This window comes from Clinocottus analis, unplaced genomic scaffold, assembly GCF_023055335.1.
Source record: "Clinocottus analis isolate CAN_PGR_092001 unplaced genomic scaffold, fCliAna1.0.p SCAF_6, whole genome shotgun sequence".
NCBI lineage: Eukaryota > Metazoa > Chordata > Actinopteri > Perciformes > Cottidae > Clinocottus > Clinocottus analis.
The window spans coordinates 11,936,811-11,953,680 of record NW_027176218.1 but is presented as its reverse complement, the minus strand read 5'-3'; the positions used below and the strand labels follow the sequence as shown (position 1 = coordinate 11,953,680).

The following is a 16,870-nucleotide window of genomic DNA, read 5'->3' as shown; positions in this document are numbered from 1 at the left end:
CAGATCATTTAATTCTGTGTCTACAAAATCGAAAATGAAATATAAGGTTATGCCAAACAGTCTGGTGATTTTAGTGGTTATATTACAGTACTCTTCATCATAATGACATTTATGAGGGAAGTTCCAACCAGCACACCTTTAAGAAAGTGATTAGGTTTTTACATTGTAACACCACTTCCTTAAAACATTTATTCAGATCGCGAACAGCGACTGAAAACATTAAAAAACAGAATCTATTTGCTTTACAGTAAAATGTTTTTAGCAAAAAACATTATAAACAAGAACAATACACAGCATAATCGGTTTTCACTTTTACACTGATCACAAATACGATAGCAGCTCCCTATCAGCTGTTTCAGTGTTCAAATAGACGGCAGTGCTCAAGTACCTTGAACTATTTTTCAACCTGAAGAACTGCTCTGTAACAGACCCTGTATTTCCCAACCTCCCTGTGTCGGAGGCGAGTGAAAAAATAAGTCAAATTGCCTCCAAATTGTGGCTCTGATTGAAAAGTTGTCGCTACAGTATTTACAGCGTCATGCTTGTCTTTTCTTTTCAGAAGTCCATGGACAAGGATCTTTGCTGGGCCATTTCATAGTTCCCTCTTCGGCTTCCTGCTTTGCGTACATACACATCATACCTTCCATCTTGCTCCTCCTCTTCGTCCTCTTCCATCACTCTATCCTGCCGGCCCATCGCTCTATCCCCCATACTATGATGGCCTTGCATTCGTCCTGGTTTCATACTGGGCCAGCTCTTCTTCCGCATACTGCTGTTCAAGTCCCTGAAGGGAGGTAATGAGCTTTGAAGGTCCCCTCTGAAAGGGGGAAGCTCCATGGATCCTCTGCCTATGTCATGTGCACCTTGACCAGCGTTGACGGAGTTGACAGAAGCCTGAGAGCCACAGTGGTGTTCGTGAATGCAGCGTGAGCCTGATGAGGACCTCCTGAGCGCCTGCAGGGACTGAAGTTCTTCTGATAACTCCCCAATGTCTCCAGACATATCCTAAAAACATAATGTTGTTACGTATAAGAAACATTCCCATGTACAGCAAATAATGTATCAAAGTATTCAAACTAACCTTGTCTCTGAGAGTAAAGAGTTCATAATGTGGAGGGTCAAACACCTCCTGGAGGTCGCCTCGGTGGAACAGGTTATTCTTACGTACCAACACCTAACCAACACCAGATTATGATTGAACACACTTCCATTTTTTTTTTTTAGCTCTTTCTACACCGATGTTAAGTCACTAAATAATACAAATAACATTACTATATATTACCTTCTTTCGTGGTTGTTTGACTTGCACCAGGATGGACACAATGAGGAGCAGTAGCACCACCCCCGTAGACACACATATTACTGTCCCATGAGTCTTTGTGATCTGGTGAAAAACACCTTTGCTCTTTTTCTCTAGATGATGGATATGAAGAGTGACAAGGAGAGATAAAATATAAGAGACATGTATTGGCACAGAGAGCACTTCAGGCAATTACTTGTTGCCATTCCCATCAGGACAGTCTGTATCTTCGGTTGCCAAGGACAATTCACAGCCTTCACTAAAAGCTAGTTTTACTGATAAATAGCCAACCCAATCAATTGAGATGCTTAAGAGCCACCAAGCAGCAAAAATGCTTTAATGGTCTTTTTCCTGGAAAGGTGTCAAAGACGATGAGATCATGATTTCCCTGCTAAAAGGACATTTTGAAAGGATATTCTGTGCTGTCCAACATTTACCAATATGCTTTGTGGAATTTAGAGAGAAGAGTAAAATACATTTGAAAAAAAGAAAAAGGAGGAGCCTGTCTGAGTGTTTATTTTAAAGCCACATATCCTCAAGCAGGTGTGACACAACAGAGACTTACCATATTACATAACGCTACACAACAGATTTTAATACAGCACAGCAGACTTTCTAAGATAGAATTGCTAAGGGCTTTGGTGCAACTGGAGTACCTTTGCAGTTGCTTTCATCCCAGGGAAAGACACAGTTTTGTATGCCGTTGCACACCAGAGAAGTGTTGACACACATGTTACTGTGGCAAAAGAATGCACTGCCTAAACAGGGTGCTGAAACACAAACATGTGTGTCAGTAAGTTATACCGACAAAGCAGGTCATAAAACAGGAAAGTCTTATAATTATCATTTCAATGAACAGCGTTTATATATTTTTTAAGTTTCGCAAACACAGGCCTTCCCCCAGGAGACCACTGTTTGTGTCCCATGTGAAACCACAAGTAAAAGTTATCTTCACGCTTGTTATACAATGTTGTGTAAGAAAGTCCCTTCAAGGACTTCAGGGACTTTCTTATGCTACTATTTAAATACACCAACCGTGATATTCCTTTTCACCTTAACCAAGTGTTTTTGTTGCTTAAACTGAACCAATTGTTTCAAAACATTAACCACCGGAGTGTGTTCAGGCAAAAGTGTTACAAGGCGGATATGAAACATTTGTTTGGTTCAGAAACATTAACATTCAACTACTCCGTGGTTTGCTGAAATGTACAATGCCAGTGTTTCTTTCTAGTGACTGGGTTGGGTTCTTCATACGACTGCTATGAAGACAGCTTTACTCTTCAGTCCAGTACACACTGTTGCTTGTCACAGTTGCAGAAACTAAACAAAAAGGACAATGGCAAAACTGTCAAATGACAAATGTGAAGAATAATCTGAAGGGGAAACTCACGGTCTGCAAAAGAAGTGAACAGCATCCGGAACCGGCTGAGACGGCTTGTCTCATCCGCCCACATCCTCACTACTCCCACACCAGTGTCCAGCATGATGTCATTAGCTACTGTACTACAAAACTTGGCCTGCAAGAAACCACACATCATTTTCTCGTACAGTTTTGGATGTGTAGTCTCATTGAGGTCAAGGTCTGTAGAACAGTTGCAACTTGTGATATTATAATTTAAATGAGAAAAAAAAGATAATCTCTGTTGTGTAGCAAAAGGAGAGAAAAACAGAGTACAATGCAATACAATGTACAACAAATACATATACATATATACATCGTATTGAGGTTCTTTGATTTTAACGAATGCAGTAGCACAATGTATATTACATATGTTTTAAAATACATTACCTTTAAGTCCTCAATGGCATTACTGCCATCATAAACAGCCACAAAGTTCTTCTTACATTCATTTGAGTTTTCCATCTGGTATTCCAAGAATCGCAAGTAAATCTGGAATAAGCAGTGAGGAAAGATGTACATTTTTCTTGCAGTTCCTTGTATTTTGCTTTGCTATAATACGACATGACGTCTAATGGCACCTCTACATGAAAGGATCAAACATACATAATTTTGGGCTAGCTTAACTGTATGTGTACTTATGTTGAGTGTTATGAATACATATGTTTGCTTTATACATCACGCACACATATCTCAAACTCTGGCTGTACTGTAAGGGCATTTATCTGTGGTTTTAAAGAAACAAAGCGTATTCTGCTGTTGTGCATGAGATAACTTGCCATACCCTGTTGTTTGTAGGGGCTCGTATAGTCCAGATGCAGTCAACGGCCTGGTCTGGCTTCACTTTATAATCCTCCTCCACCTGACTGGAACGGATCAAGCCGTCAGCCCCAGTCAGCTCAAACTGACAGTCTGACCCACGGACGATGACAAGAGGCAGATAAAAGGAAAACAGATTATTTGAGTCGATGGTGAAAGGAAGCTGCCGGGACTTTGCGTCACTTATTGATTTGGAGATATAACAAGCGGTGTGGTTGCACTACCTGGGATGGGGTTTAGGAGTCCTCCCACGTGCAGATGAAACTCAGGATCTTTTGGGGGAAATCAGTGGAAGTACATACATTTCATTTGCTAATAACAGCAGAGACATTTGATCAAAGCATTATTTGAAAAGACTGGTTGAACGTTCACTACGTGTCAGGATGTTATAGGGAGAAAATTTCCATGCAAGGATCAATAAAATCCTCCCACTGTGTTTTAATCACCTGCTGTAAAGCTGTACTGGACCTGAAAGCCACTCCCCTCGAGCTCTTCATCACTGAAAAAGCGGATCCACATGAAGCGTCCGCTAGAGAGGACGAGTCCGGGACTGGCTGAGCCACAGAAGCGATTGATGAGTGGCGAGAAGCTAAAGGGACCGTCCCGCACCTCGATGTGGTCAAAACGACATTCAAATGACGCTTCGATGTAAAAGGTCTGATCAAACAGCAGCTCTATCCGCTGGCGGGGCAGGGCTGAGGGAAGCAGAGTGATGCATCACTTGCACACAGATGGGATTCAGGGGTATAATGCTACCAGAGAATGGACAGTGCAGTGGAAAAACATTTGCTCCTTTTTTTACCCATAATTTGCTGTGGGTCAGACTGCTTTGTGAGGTCCAGGAGCAATTACAGGAAAACTGGTGCACACAATTACAACACAATCTGATGCATCCTTTGGTGTCCGTATAATGAGGAGAGCACTGTGAAAAGGTTATTTCCTGCAAGCGTGTTTGTACTTTAAAGACAATATCAGGAAAACTTTAGCATTGGTCATTCAAACACAGAGAATATATACTGAAATAACAATAAGCCAAACACCACTGTGACCAAGACTGATCATTACAAATAAAAGAGTTATTTTGTTCTAGGGATTCCCTTTAATTTCCATCAGAGGGATCCGACCTAATTTAACATCAGAACAACATTTACAGAAACTTAACAGGAGCTCAGCTTGTTTAACAGCACTTGTTGTTGCTTACCTTCCAGTACGTACAGGCACTCCTTGTTGGCGGGGTATGTTTTCGGGTAGTTAGGGGAACTGAAGGCGCCACCCTCTGTGTTTCGTACCCAGTTTCCACATTGATGAGATTGCTGCGGCCGTTGAGGTCTAACCCCGTTTGATTCTGCACCTCCATCTGAATGTATGAAAGCCGAGAATTATTTAATGGTGGAAACATTGTTTATGCAGCTGACGATAAAACGTGAAGACAACCTTTGAGTCAGCAAATAGCTAATTGTGTAAAAGCTTCAGTGATCATTAAGTCAATGAATTTGTTTGAAGAAAAGGGACATTTCCCCTCAAAATCTAAATACAAATTCAATTCATTGTTTTGTTGGGAGTCGACTAGTTTTGGAGCTATTGACCATCGAGCCGTCTTCCTTCTCTCTAAAATAACAGAACGATAAAGTACTCGGCTTATGGTGCTTAAAGCGCCAAAAGATTGTAACTCAAGTCAATCCACAGACCTTGTTGTGGATAAATAGCACTGAATGTAAGAGGAAAAATATGTATTTTATAAGTTTGGGGTGTCCCTTTAGTGTAGTTCCTCTATCAAAGGAGGGTATGTATCAATCTTACCTTTAGTCTTTTGCGCCAGAGCAAATCCTTCCGCAAGAAACAGGAGAAATAGCCACACTGCAAAACAAGCAGATAGTGTGTGAATTAGAGTAAATCAAGGAATCAAGGAAATAGAGAGCGCTTAGCAGGATTTGTGTGTCTGTGCTTGGTGTCTCAAATGAATCTCTGAATGTATATAACAGGTCAAGCAAGTGCGGTTGAAAAGCCTGATAGGGAGAGAACAAGGACACACTGCTTGCACCATCTGCTTGCCTAACTCTTTCTATTTGTACATCATCCTTTTCACCCCGAAGGTTTCTGTGTAATGTGGACGAGAGAAAGGCACTGATAATAATCTGCTGTCTTGTCTGAAATTCATAAGTCTTTGAGTCATGAAGTCATGTTTTGTGCCACATTTGTGTCCATTACATAAAATGACCTAAATAGAGCATCTTGCCCAAGGGCACCAGGCCACTAAAATGTTTCTTTGAGTTTTCACCAAAGTGGCGTGTTGACAGGTTCCTGTGAACATCCACTCACGAGCTGCAAGGCATAAAACAACAGCAGTTGTCCTATAGGGTGTAATCTGTTCGTGTACGAGGGAAGTGACGAGTTTGAAATACATTTTCCTAAACAATAACTGGCATCTGGCACTGAAAGTCGCATCAGTTTATATTGATGATTTATTGTTTGTATGTTCCGCTTGTTTGAAACTGCTTACAAAGGGCTCTAAATTAAATACATTGCAGGAACACAGAAGACATAATTATGAGCGTGAGTGTGGACGAGGAACTAAAGCAGCATCAGCCCAAATCCGCTTGTCTAGAACACCACATGTTGATGAATAGAAGAGATTTCCCCCTTTCAATTTTTTTTAATTTTTTTATTTTTACATGTATTCATTTTAAACGTTGTCTTTACTTTATTCGCAGAGTGCATCATCAATCATCATCATTTTAAATGTCTCTTGAATGTAAAAATCCAGGCACATACTGGTTTGTTTTCTTTCTGATAATTATTTGGTGCAAAATGCAGACTGCACCTGAAAAAAACAGAAGTCTGTGACAAAGGTGTCAAGAGTGTGTCGATCAACCACATCTGAAGAAAGATGATCAGAGATTTTAAAATCTCGCCTCTGTTGCATTTCTCCTAGAGAAATCATCAAACGTCCTAAATCATGCAAATATGGATTATCCTACTCACCGATACGCATCCTCTCAACTGAAGTCCGTTTTCTGGGATTTGGTTTCAAACTTGGCCAACTGTGTGTCCCTCACATCCCTCCGTCAGTGCGCATTAGAGCGTGTTAGATTCACCTTTTCATCCTAATTCCAGTTGTCAAAACGAGAGAAGCTTCTGGAGAAGAACAACAACTTCTGACTCACCATCAGTCTTCTCTGATAATGAAAAGAAACAGACGAGGTCAATTCTCCAGTGCAAGGACGCATTTCTTTCAGAGCTCAAGTCCAGCAGTCTGAGAGTTGTCCTCTCAAATACACGGATGATCTGTCTGCGGCTGCTCGCGGGTTTAAGATTGAGCTCAGTTGGCGCGAGAAGGAAGAAGAGCTGATTGCGCATGTGCATCATCATAGATGAGTAATCGCTTATATGATTATCCCTCATAGCCTGTTTAGCATAATAGTCATTTGCATCAGGAATAACCACATTTAAAAAAGAAATACAATTAGCTGATAAGGGCAAGTGTCTGGAAGACAAGTGCGCGCACACACGCACAGGTCACCGGTGCCAAAAAAACTCACATAAATCAGTCACACTGCCTTTCTTTGCTGAGCAGACACCAGGGCACATTCCCTGTTGTCTATTGTCATTTTTCTTGAAGGACACACGGCGCCTGGAGCTTAAACAAGCTCTCTGGAGCTGCAGGAAGATGAAGACTGAAGTCAAGAGTTGGTGGGATGGAGAGTTAGTTCCCTTTTACATCTGAACCTGTCTCCACTTCCGGATATATGCATCTGTGGCTGCTCGTTAAATCAGCGACATTGCGCACAGATAAGGACGTCGGGGGTTCTCTTGGCGGCTGAAGACATTCTCACTTTGACAAAGGCCTGGGAGCAAATGAGAAGAGCTATTGTGATATCCCCCATCATGTCCTATCACTTTCACACTTAGCAGCCATTTAAAGCAGTTTGTGACTCTTCGAAACAAACTGGTATGCATAAGATAAGAAGAGGCACGGGTAGAAGAAGTACGACCTTAAACAGTGGGCATTGTAATGTCCCGAATGTGATCAGCCAAACGTTGTTCTCAGAGAAAATATGATACCAGCCTGTTTACTGTTGTTGTTATAGAACAACAATTCACGTCCTTTACATTTAAATTGCACTTACTGGAAAGTGACACAACTTTTGAACAGTGGACACTGTCGCCACACTATACTTTGGGCACTTTATTAATCATGTGTCATAAATCTATTGTATATTAAATCTTATTCTGCAAAGTAACTTCCAACTACTGTCTTCGGATTCCTTCTGAAATATAGTAAATTGAATAAAGTAGTATACTCAATGCAAGTATAACATCTAAAATCTAAGCAGTATCTCAAAGAATGGTCTTATTAAACGACTACTCACACAGTGTGTGAGTCTACCTTCCTTTTAATGTATGTTATTTATGTTTGAAAAGTCAAAACTACTATTTTTTACTTTTGATAATAATCTTATTTTCTTCATTTGTATTTATGTTTCTCACGTAAAACAAATATAAGTGTGACAGAAAAAAGGACAGCAGCCATTAAACTTCACAAAAGAGTATCCTTTCAGAAAGCCCAAGGGACATATTTTCAAAGTCTCCAACGCCATTATTATTCAGCAACGTGGGACCAATTTCCCTTCAACAGTAACAACCCCAGGGTGAATCAAATTGGCAAAAGATGAACACACACACGCACACACACACACACACACACACACACACACACACACACACACACACACACACACACACACACACAGGCCATGCACAATCATAAAGTTACATCGTCTGGGTCTGGCCTTTAAAATGGCACAATTTCATTGAAATTGATTATAAAATGAAAGTGTTGACTCAGAGATGCATGCAGCATGTATTTTCTGGGGCATGTTTGGTTTGGCAGGACCGCTGCCACACCCCCTCATCCTGAGCTGTGTGACATTTCAACTGCAGCAAGACCGTGCGGCTCGTCTACAAGCCTCTATGAATGCCAGCTGTCACAGATCACCAGATGCCTCAGTTGTCGACATGTCTGTCAATCCTTCAGTCTCTCGTATACACACCCATGCACACTGGCAAACTGAAACACCTTTGTTTACTGCACATCCAGTACGTTAAAACCTGCACATGTTGCCATGGCAACCATGCTGGTGTCTCGTCTGCTTCTTCTGAGGCAATTTAGGGATCAAAAAGGGGGATGACAGAGATGGGATCAAAGGGAAACTAAAGTCAGAATCGCTGCTGCTGAGGGGAAAGCTCTGACTTTTCTTTGAATCCTCCTTGAGGAGCTGTAATCTTAAGAAAGCTTTTGTAAGAGTCAGATGTCTTCTAGTTAAGGTAATTTATTAAACACACATGATGTGAAAAAGTGCAGAATTAACCAAAAGGTAATTTCCCATCTGTAGTCCATGAGGTGTCCTTAATTTTCCTCCACTGAACACATCCCTGCAACCTTGTGACTGCATACCGTGCTAAACCATGCAGTCGTCAATGTGCTGCATGTGTGTGTGTTCTTTCTGTCTTATTCAACAGTGAAGATAATCAGACGTATTTTTACAATGGCAAAGTTTTTTGACAACCACGAGAAAGCAGACAGAAAAGTGGAACTAAGGGAAGGTAATGAATCCCAAAGTGTTCAGGATTGTAATTAGCATTTTGATTGGAGTCCTAACCAGGCAAGTGATTGCTCTTATTAGCGTGTGCTTAAGGAGGAAATTAACATTTTAATTTGGCAGAGTCTACGGTTGAGTAAGATGCACTTTTACTCCCTCCATTCTTTCTTCCTTTCTTTTTTTGAGCTTTCAAGGAAAAAGGTCTTCTTTTAAGTCAGGTAATACAGTTCATGCAACAATATGGTTAAGATGTCTCAGGTGCTCTATTATAATAACAATAATAATTTCCGAGCACACTTCCACAGTAATACTCTATCTGCTCGTGCTTTGAATCCGTGCCAGTGTTGCCTCATCTACTCAGTGCAGTAAAGCAAAACAGATTGACAAATTTAGATGAAAAGCACTTTTACCAGCTTCCGAGGAAAAGTCATTAAGAGACCAAGAGCCTGTGATTGGCGGGAAATCCCTGTGGATTTGGCTTATTACTGTTGAAGGGAAAGCACAGTGGCCTACACGCCCCAATTTATAGGGTGGAACAGATTACTGCATCCCGGGGACTTCTCTTTTTTCATCACATTTATTTGGGTGTATGTTTTTTTTACCGAGACATATTCATTGCCTTTGCTAACACCATGAGCTTTTGATGTTACAACTGTAGATTGTGTCACAACAACACCCTCATGCACAGCTCACTGTGTGAAATCGCACACTAGCTGAGGATGGAAAAACTCAATCTTGTGGAGCAATGAATGCTTTTACCTCAATGTTCCTACAGCATAATGTACTTTTATTTTAAGGTACTGAATACAGTTAATCAAAAAAAAGATCTCCACTCCAATTTTGACAGGAAATGTAATTATCCTCATCGGCAATTCCTTATATAATAGTCAGCTTAAGGGTTCAAAACAAGGACTCTCCCAGGTGTCCCGGTCAGGAGCCCCGGTCAGAATCTGTCCAGAAATAAGATATTTCTGGACAGATTTAGACATATGTGATATTGTGGAGCAGGAAGAGATGATGCTTAACTCCCTTCTTATCTCTGACTCATATGACAACAGATTAGATGGAGAAAGAAAGGAAAATCCAAATCATCTCAAATGTCAAAAATAAATGCTATACTGTAAGCCATCAAAACAACTGAGGGCAAAATCTAGGAAAAAAATAAGTCTGAGATGTCCGCCGGATATCTGACGAATTCATCAGAGAGAGAAGCACAAACAGTAAAAACTTTGTGTTTCCACAAATCAACTATTTGCTTGAGTTCTATGCAATTAGATGAAAAAATTATCTTTAAAAAAACCTTCCTCCCTTTGCCTCCTCCAATGTTTTGCTCCTTTTAAATTCAAAACTAAACTGTGAGCATTCTGGTGCAACAGAATAATTTTAGGCAAACAACACTTTTTATTATTCAGGATATGTCATCTGAAAATTTGTTCCCTGCAGCATTTTGTTTATTTTCAAAGATGTGAAGTAAACCAGGAGGGAAGTAACTGTGTCACTAAGAAAACATTTTGGCAAAACATCCCCTGACGGGAGAAGGTGTTTGTTGAGTGTTGATGATCATATTTTTGGAAGCATTGCTTGCTTGTAAAACTTTGTTTACCTGTTGGTTAAGGAGACTAAAACTACACAAAACTTTTTAATTATCAGGTCAAATACATGACGGAATATTTTCCGTCTGCTTTGCGTCTCAGTGTTCAACTGACACATAAGATTAGCTGATGATTCAACCCATAACCAATTCCTTTGGTCTGTGGAAGTGATGTGCTTTAAATGTATGTATCAGTAAAAATGTTACAAAAAACCCCACATATATCTCAAATTAATGTAGGCAACCGTATGAATGCTCTTCCTCAGACTTAACTTGAATTTACAACAAAGTCTGCATCTGTGAACACACGTGCACTTATAAACGTGTGCACACATGCACTAATATGATCCTGGTTAACATTAAAGAGATGAAATCATGTCTCTTCCGATAGATTACATCGGTCCCTTTGGGACTAGTGGAATATCTTCATTCAATTTAAAGATTCTGCTTTTCCTAACTTGCGCACTCTTATGCCATATGGCCAATCACAACAAACATTTCTAGGACAGATGGTCAATGGTAATGACCTTTACACAAAGCAGGGTTAAGCCTAGAATACAACTAGAAGATTAGTCTGGTTCGCAGACTACGCTCTATTCAAAATGTATATTGTGTAATTATGAACCAGAGTGTTCTGCAATTCTTAGCATAATAGAAAATTAGGCTTATTACAATATTCAGGTTATAAAAATGACACCATTGAACCAATATCAAACCAAACCACAGTGCTGAGGCTCTCGTGTCAGTAAGTTCAGCACACATTTTCGCCATGTTCGACCCACAAATTCAGCAGCAAGTAAAGCAGTGACAAGCTTTACTCCATCAGCAAACAGAAATCTTCTTAGCGCGGCCTGATCTGTGGACGTGGCAGCAAGCCCGGAGGAGGATGAGTTCAATGCCACTTTAGGTTCTTCATTTTTTTCTTTTTCATCATTTTTAATGTTTAATGTAATTATTTTAACAATAAACATAATTTCCTTTCCTTTTCCTATTACAGTTTTTGGAGAATAAAAAAGGGTGTGTTTCACTGGAAACCAGTTCTCGCGATCAGTTTGAGCTTGTTTTTTCCAATGTTAGATAAAAAAATAATATTACACCATATGAATGACAACATGTGGGTCAGTGGTGCAGTTATTTTCAAACAGTGCCTCTGTTGACAGAATAATAGTGGACGATTTTGAGGATTTATTTTTCATTTGATACCAGTTCAGTGTTCTTGTAGTTCCTAAAATGCGCTGAACTTGAGAGCTTTAGGAATAATGACATTGTGCATGCATCTGGCTGGTAACATGCTCTTCGCCTTGAGGTTTTTTCCCCCTCCCCTTTTCCCCCACTTTTTTAATTTAGTCAAATATACAAAGCTGGTCTTTGCAATCAAGGCCTAAGCACTGAGGAAGAGGCTTTAGAGACATAATTAAACGGCCTGAGTGGGAGAAGGCAGCTTGAAACAAAGTGACAGAAAGTGAGAATCTGATCAAAGTTGTTTGGAACATCAGAAAGTAAAAGAGGGTGATAAAAGGACAGAGAGAGAGAGCCGAAAAAGAAAAGTGGAGAAAACATGTGTCATGTGACTAGACTAGCATGGATTACTGGCTGTTGGCCAGTAGAACAAGCCAGATAGGGCTCGAAGCCATCGTGCTTCACTGTGTTATTTTCCAGTCATACCCAGAAGGCATTAAAACATTCAGAAAAGCCACACACCAATTATTATAATAATGTTTGTTTTTTTAATTGAAAATTAACTTAAAAACATACAAAAACAAGTGGTGCTGATGATGAAACATATATATGGTTGTACTTTAATTTGAATTTTTTAATTTTTGTTTGAGGTAACAGCAGAAAACATTTGGACTTCAGAGTTAGACTTTGTATTTTTATACCTTAATAATTCATACACTATGAATAATTGTAGCCATATATAAATGTTAAGACTAGAGTAGTAGTGGTGACATGAGGTCAATACTGTACCTAATGAAGTGGTTTTGCATTGCTGACTTGTCGACTATATACACATTTTATGCTACATATTTACTCCTCTACGTTTTAGAGGGACTTCTTTTTACAGCACTGTATTATATGAGTGCTTTAGTGAGGCTACCAGCAGACCCAGTTAAGCTACATGCAAAACATTGACAATAATCAATACATTAAACACAATTACCACAAACACTGCAGAGCTTTACTGTCTCCTAATGGACTGACTGAAACTAGTGTGATATAACATACTAATCAAATGAACACAACTGTAATGGCTTCATTGAAAACAATGTTTTTTAATCAAGTTTTGAAGGTAGAGCAAGTGTGTTTTTGTAACATATTTTCCAGTGGCACATTAAGTTGTGTGTCCGCTAAGTGGCGCTAAAGACTCAGTCAGCCATTGTGGTCACGTGACGTCAACACGCTGGAGAGCCCTTGTTTCTGTGTTTCACATTGTATCGGGAAAACCTCGGTAACCATTGTTCAGATGTAAGCCACAAATACACGTTTATGATATAAAGCCAACATGTCGGAGAGGCACCGGGCGCTGCCGTCATGGATGGTGAAGAAGGGAGAGAAAGGGAGAGAAAAGGAGCAGCTGAAGAGCAGGAGGAAACGGAAACCTGCACGGTAGTCGACGTAAAGAAACACACACGGCAAAGCCTGGGTGTTATTCTCCAGTGAACGTTTCTTACGTGCTTTTGACTAACAGACATGACCGGCTGTGTTTGTTTTCAGGGCTGCTTTCTACTGTCTGAACGAGAAGGAGCTGGTCGAAGCAGCTGTTTCATGTCTCACCAACGAAGCCCGCGAGGACGTGGCGCTCCCGACCGACCTGCAGGTGGCGCTGTGTCTGTTTTATACATTACGTTACATTTCATTCAGCTGACGCTTTTATCCAAAAGCCACTTAAAGTACGTTAATTCAACCATGAGTACAGACTCAGAACAACAAGAATCAAGAAAGTACGATTCCTCCAAGAAAGCAGAACTACAAAGTGCTGTCAGAAAGTGCCATTTAAGTGGAGCTCGGGAGAGGAGGAGGCCAGAAATGATGCTCTGACCTCAAGGTTCTCTGACCTCAAGGTTCTCTGACCTCAAGGTTCTCTGATCTCAAGGTTCTCTGACCTCAAGGTTCTCTGATCTCAAGGTTCTATGACCTCAAGGTTCTCTGACCTCAAGGTTCTCTGACCTCAAGGTTCTCTGATCTCAAGGTTCTATGACCTCACGGTTCTCTGATCTCAAGGTTCTATGACCTCAAGGTTCTCTGACCTCAAGGTTCTCTGATCTCAAGGTTCTATGACCTCACGGTTCTCTGATCTCAAGGTTCTGTGAACCCAATTGTTGATCAAATAAATATGATGTCCAAATGAAAACATGGCCTGCTATCGTTACAGGATGTTGAGATAATGTAATTAAAACAAAGGGTAAATTATATATATATATATATATATATATATATATATATATATATATATATATATATATATATATATATATATATATAATAATGAAAATCTAAAATGTTGGGACCCTGGTACACGCTTTTTGCTTTTTTCAAGTGTATGCCCAACATATTTTGTCCACTCAGTAGTATACCTGCATTGCCCCAGTCTGAACCTCTTAGATAACTAAATCATATCTCACACCATTGTTTATAGTGTATGTAAAATAAAAGATATTCCCTGAAGCACCGTGTAAAAGGTGAATGTTTGACCCCACACTCAGGTTGAAGACGAGGCAGCAGCCACCACTGTGGACACGCGGGGGAACGCTGCCTCTTCAAAGAAGATAGCAAAGCTGTTGACTTTAGAGGAGGAGTCCTCAGACTGCGGGGATGCCCTGGAGACCACGTATGTTTCAGAAACAGACACGGACATCACTGAGGTGGAAACCTTACCGTACACTGACAACCTGCAGCATCCCGGACCTGAGGGTCAGAGGTCAGGACCAGGACGAGATCGCGGTGGCCTTGTGAGTATTGGACTGGAGGCTGAGGAAAAAGAGGAGCACTCACAGAGTCCAGCAGAGGAGGATGATGCCTTGCGGCTTGTGAGAGACATTTTTTTCACATGATGATGAACTTGAGGCATCTAGAACCTTATTTCAGCGACGCATTAAAAGTCTTACAGTGTGGCTTCACTACGCCTGGGCTTCAGTGTTAATGAAGCTGCTACATCTTTTACACCCCTCTGTATTGTCTGATGTACCTGTCCTTAGGAGCGCTAAACTGGCATTTATGAATATAAATCCCCTTAACGCAGATAACATGTTTTTTAGTGAATAAAAAAGAATGTTACTGAAAGCTTAAAACCAGAAAGCCAGAACATGTTTGATGTTGAGATAAGTCATCAAGTGGAACCTTTGATATTGAATGTGAAACTAAAAGCATCTGGTAATCTTACAGCATTGCCACAGATTTTTAGTGAGTAAAAAGATTTCTTTGCTGACATTTTCATGAGCAAACCACCCAGCACCATATTGTAGTTGTACCCGAGGCCTTTTTATACGAGGACAAACAAAAAGGTTGTTTTGTCAGCGATGAAACCACAAATTAAAGTAACGTTGGTATTTAACTGGAAGATTATATACATACACTTCAATGTGAATTTATGTTCACTTGATATTGCAGTTTTCATTCATTTTAATAAACGGTAAATTAGTGGCTGCACTGCCCTTTTATTTGCATTCTCTATTATTCTCTATTAAAATGATAAAAACTGTGGAAAACTTTAAATACTTTGTTGCTGTTGAGCTTCTCTGATACTTCAGTGTATATTTTCAAGAGACGCTCGCATCGACTTATCTTCTGAGGGAACTTTTCAAAATAGGCGGACAACTATTTTGGGAGTGTTTTAACTTTTCACTCCTGCTGGTTGTCATCTAAATTGTAGCTCTAAGAATAAACTCTGTAATCGTTGGCACGCTAAATATTTGACAAACCCCAAGTTGGTGAAATAACTTTTACCAGAAGGGAAGAAGAAGAAAACAGAAAGAAGGAAATATTCTGGCAGAAAGGTCCTTTCCACTTTTCAGCCAGTTTGAGCTCCTGAGCACTAGGAGGCGCTGTTGAGTCCCTTTGGCAACTAGAGATTTGTTAAAGAAGTAGTTGATCCAAAACAGCATCAATAACCTTAACTTAGAAATATGATAAAGAACATCAAACACACAGACACTTATATGAACTGTTTTATCGTGAAGTCTGTGTTTTAATGTGATGTCTGTTTTCTACGTTGTCGTCTTGTCTTGTGTTTGTTGAACCAAAGACAAATTTCCACCCTGGTCGGCAATAAAGACTTAATAAATTGCATGGTATTTTATTGTACTGCACCAGCCATGCATCAGAGAAAGTAAACCATTCTACCACACAGGGATCAATTAAGTATTTCTCATTTTGATTATTTTTTGGTGAGATATTTAATTATGCACTCAGCCATCACTTTCAGAAACCAGCTCGTCTTGAATGTAGAGAATACACAAAAGCAATGCAGTCGGCCTCAGGTTACTTAACCAAAGAAGGTGAACAGGTTTGTCATAAAATCTGTCACGAGACTCTTACAGCAGCACATGCCTAAAGCCGTTCAGTAAAAACATAACAACGTACATGTAACAACAAAAGAGTTTAATTCTATTTGTAATAAAACTCAATAATACGGTTTAGATTATAGCTTCATCAAGCACTTTGGGTTCATGATTCAAGTTTAACAAGGCAGACTCCTCATTTAGATCTATGTACTCCCACTCAGACGTTAACCTCTTTCCTGACATCCAGGTCAGCACAGTTACGATAACCAGCTCCACTTGCACCTATTCACATAAACAGAACCAGATGGTCATATGTTCCCAGTTCACATACGACTGATAGAGAACCAAAAAACTTACGAGCCGACCATGCTACACCAGTGCTGCTCTGTCCAGAGTGCTGCTCTGTCTTTGTCGTGGCCTTTGCTAGAAGGGCAAAGGCCAGAAGGCCCGTGTGGCCTTTGCCAGAAGGGCAAAGGCCAGAAGGCCCTTGTGGCCTTTGCCTTGTGGCCTTTGCCAGAAGGGCAAAGGCCACAAGCACAACAGGAATGTACAAACCCAGGGTAACCACTGTTACAGGGTTTATTTGTGTCTTGGATTCAGCTTTACTGACAGGTCTCCTGTTGCAGGATCGTTCACCATGTTGACGTGTTGGACACAAGT

General features: G+C 40.3%; 2 protein-coding genes across 2 annotated transcripts; one reads left to right on the top strand and one right to left on the bottom strand.

Moving 5' to 3' along the window:
- Window positions 1–61: 61 nt before the first annotated feature.
- neto2b (neuropilin (NRP) and tolloid (TLL)-like 2b) lies at window positions 62–6,884 on the bottom strand. Its single transcript, XM_068602460.1, has 13 exons — window positions 6,683–6,884; window positions 6,501–6,569; window positions 5,319–5,375; window positions 4,720–4,875; window positions 3,965–4,213; window positions 3,743–3,790; window positions 3,484–3,611; window positions 3,090–3,191; window positions 2,691–2,817; window positions 1,957–2,070; window positions 1,283–1,413; window positions 1,082–1,174; window positions 62–1,005 (listed from the first exon to the last, which is right to left on the bottom strand). The coding sequence occupies exons 1-13, from the start codon at window positions 6,882–6,884 to the stop codon at window positions 556–558; spliced, it is 1,926 nt and encodes a 641-aa protein (XP_068458561.1). The 3' UTR covers window positions 62–555.
- Window positions 6,885–13,125: 6,241 nt separating this feature from the next.
- On the top strand, window positions 13,126–15,957 carry si:ch211-127m7.2 (uncharacterized). Its single transcript, XM_068603487.1, has 3 exons — window positions 13,126–13,316; window positions 13,425–13,527; window positions 14,414–15,957. The coding sequence occupies exons 1-3, from the start codon at window positions 13,213–13,215 to the stop codon at window positions 14,759–14,761; spliced, it is 555 nt and encodes a 184-aa protein (XP_068459588.1). The 5' UTR covers window positions 13,126–13,212; the 3' UTR covers window positions 14,762–15,957.
- The last annotated feature ends 913 nt before the right edge of the window (window positions 15,958–16,870 follow it).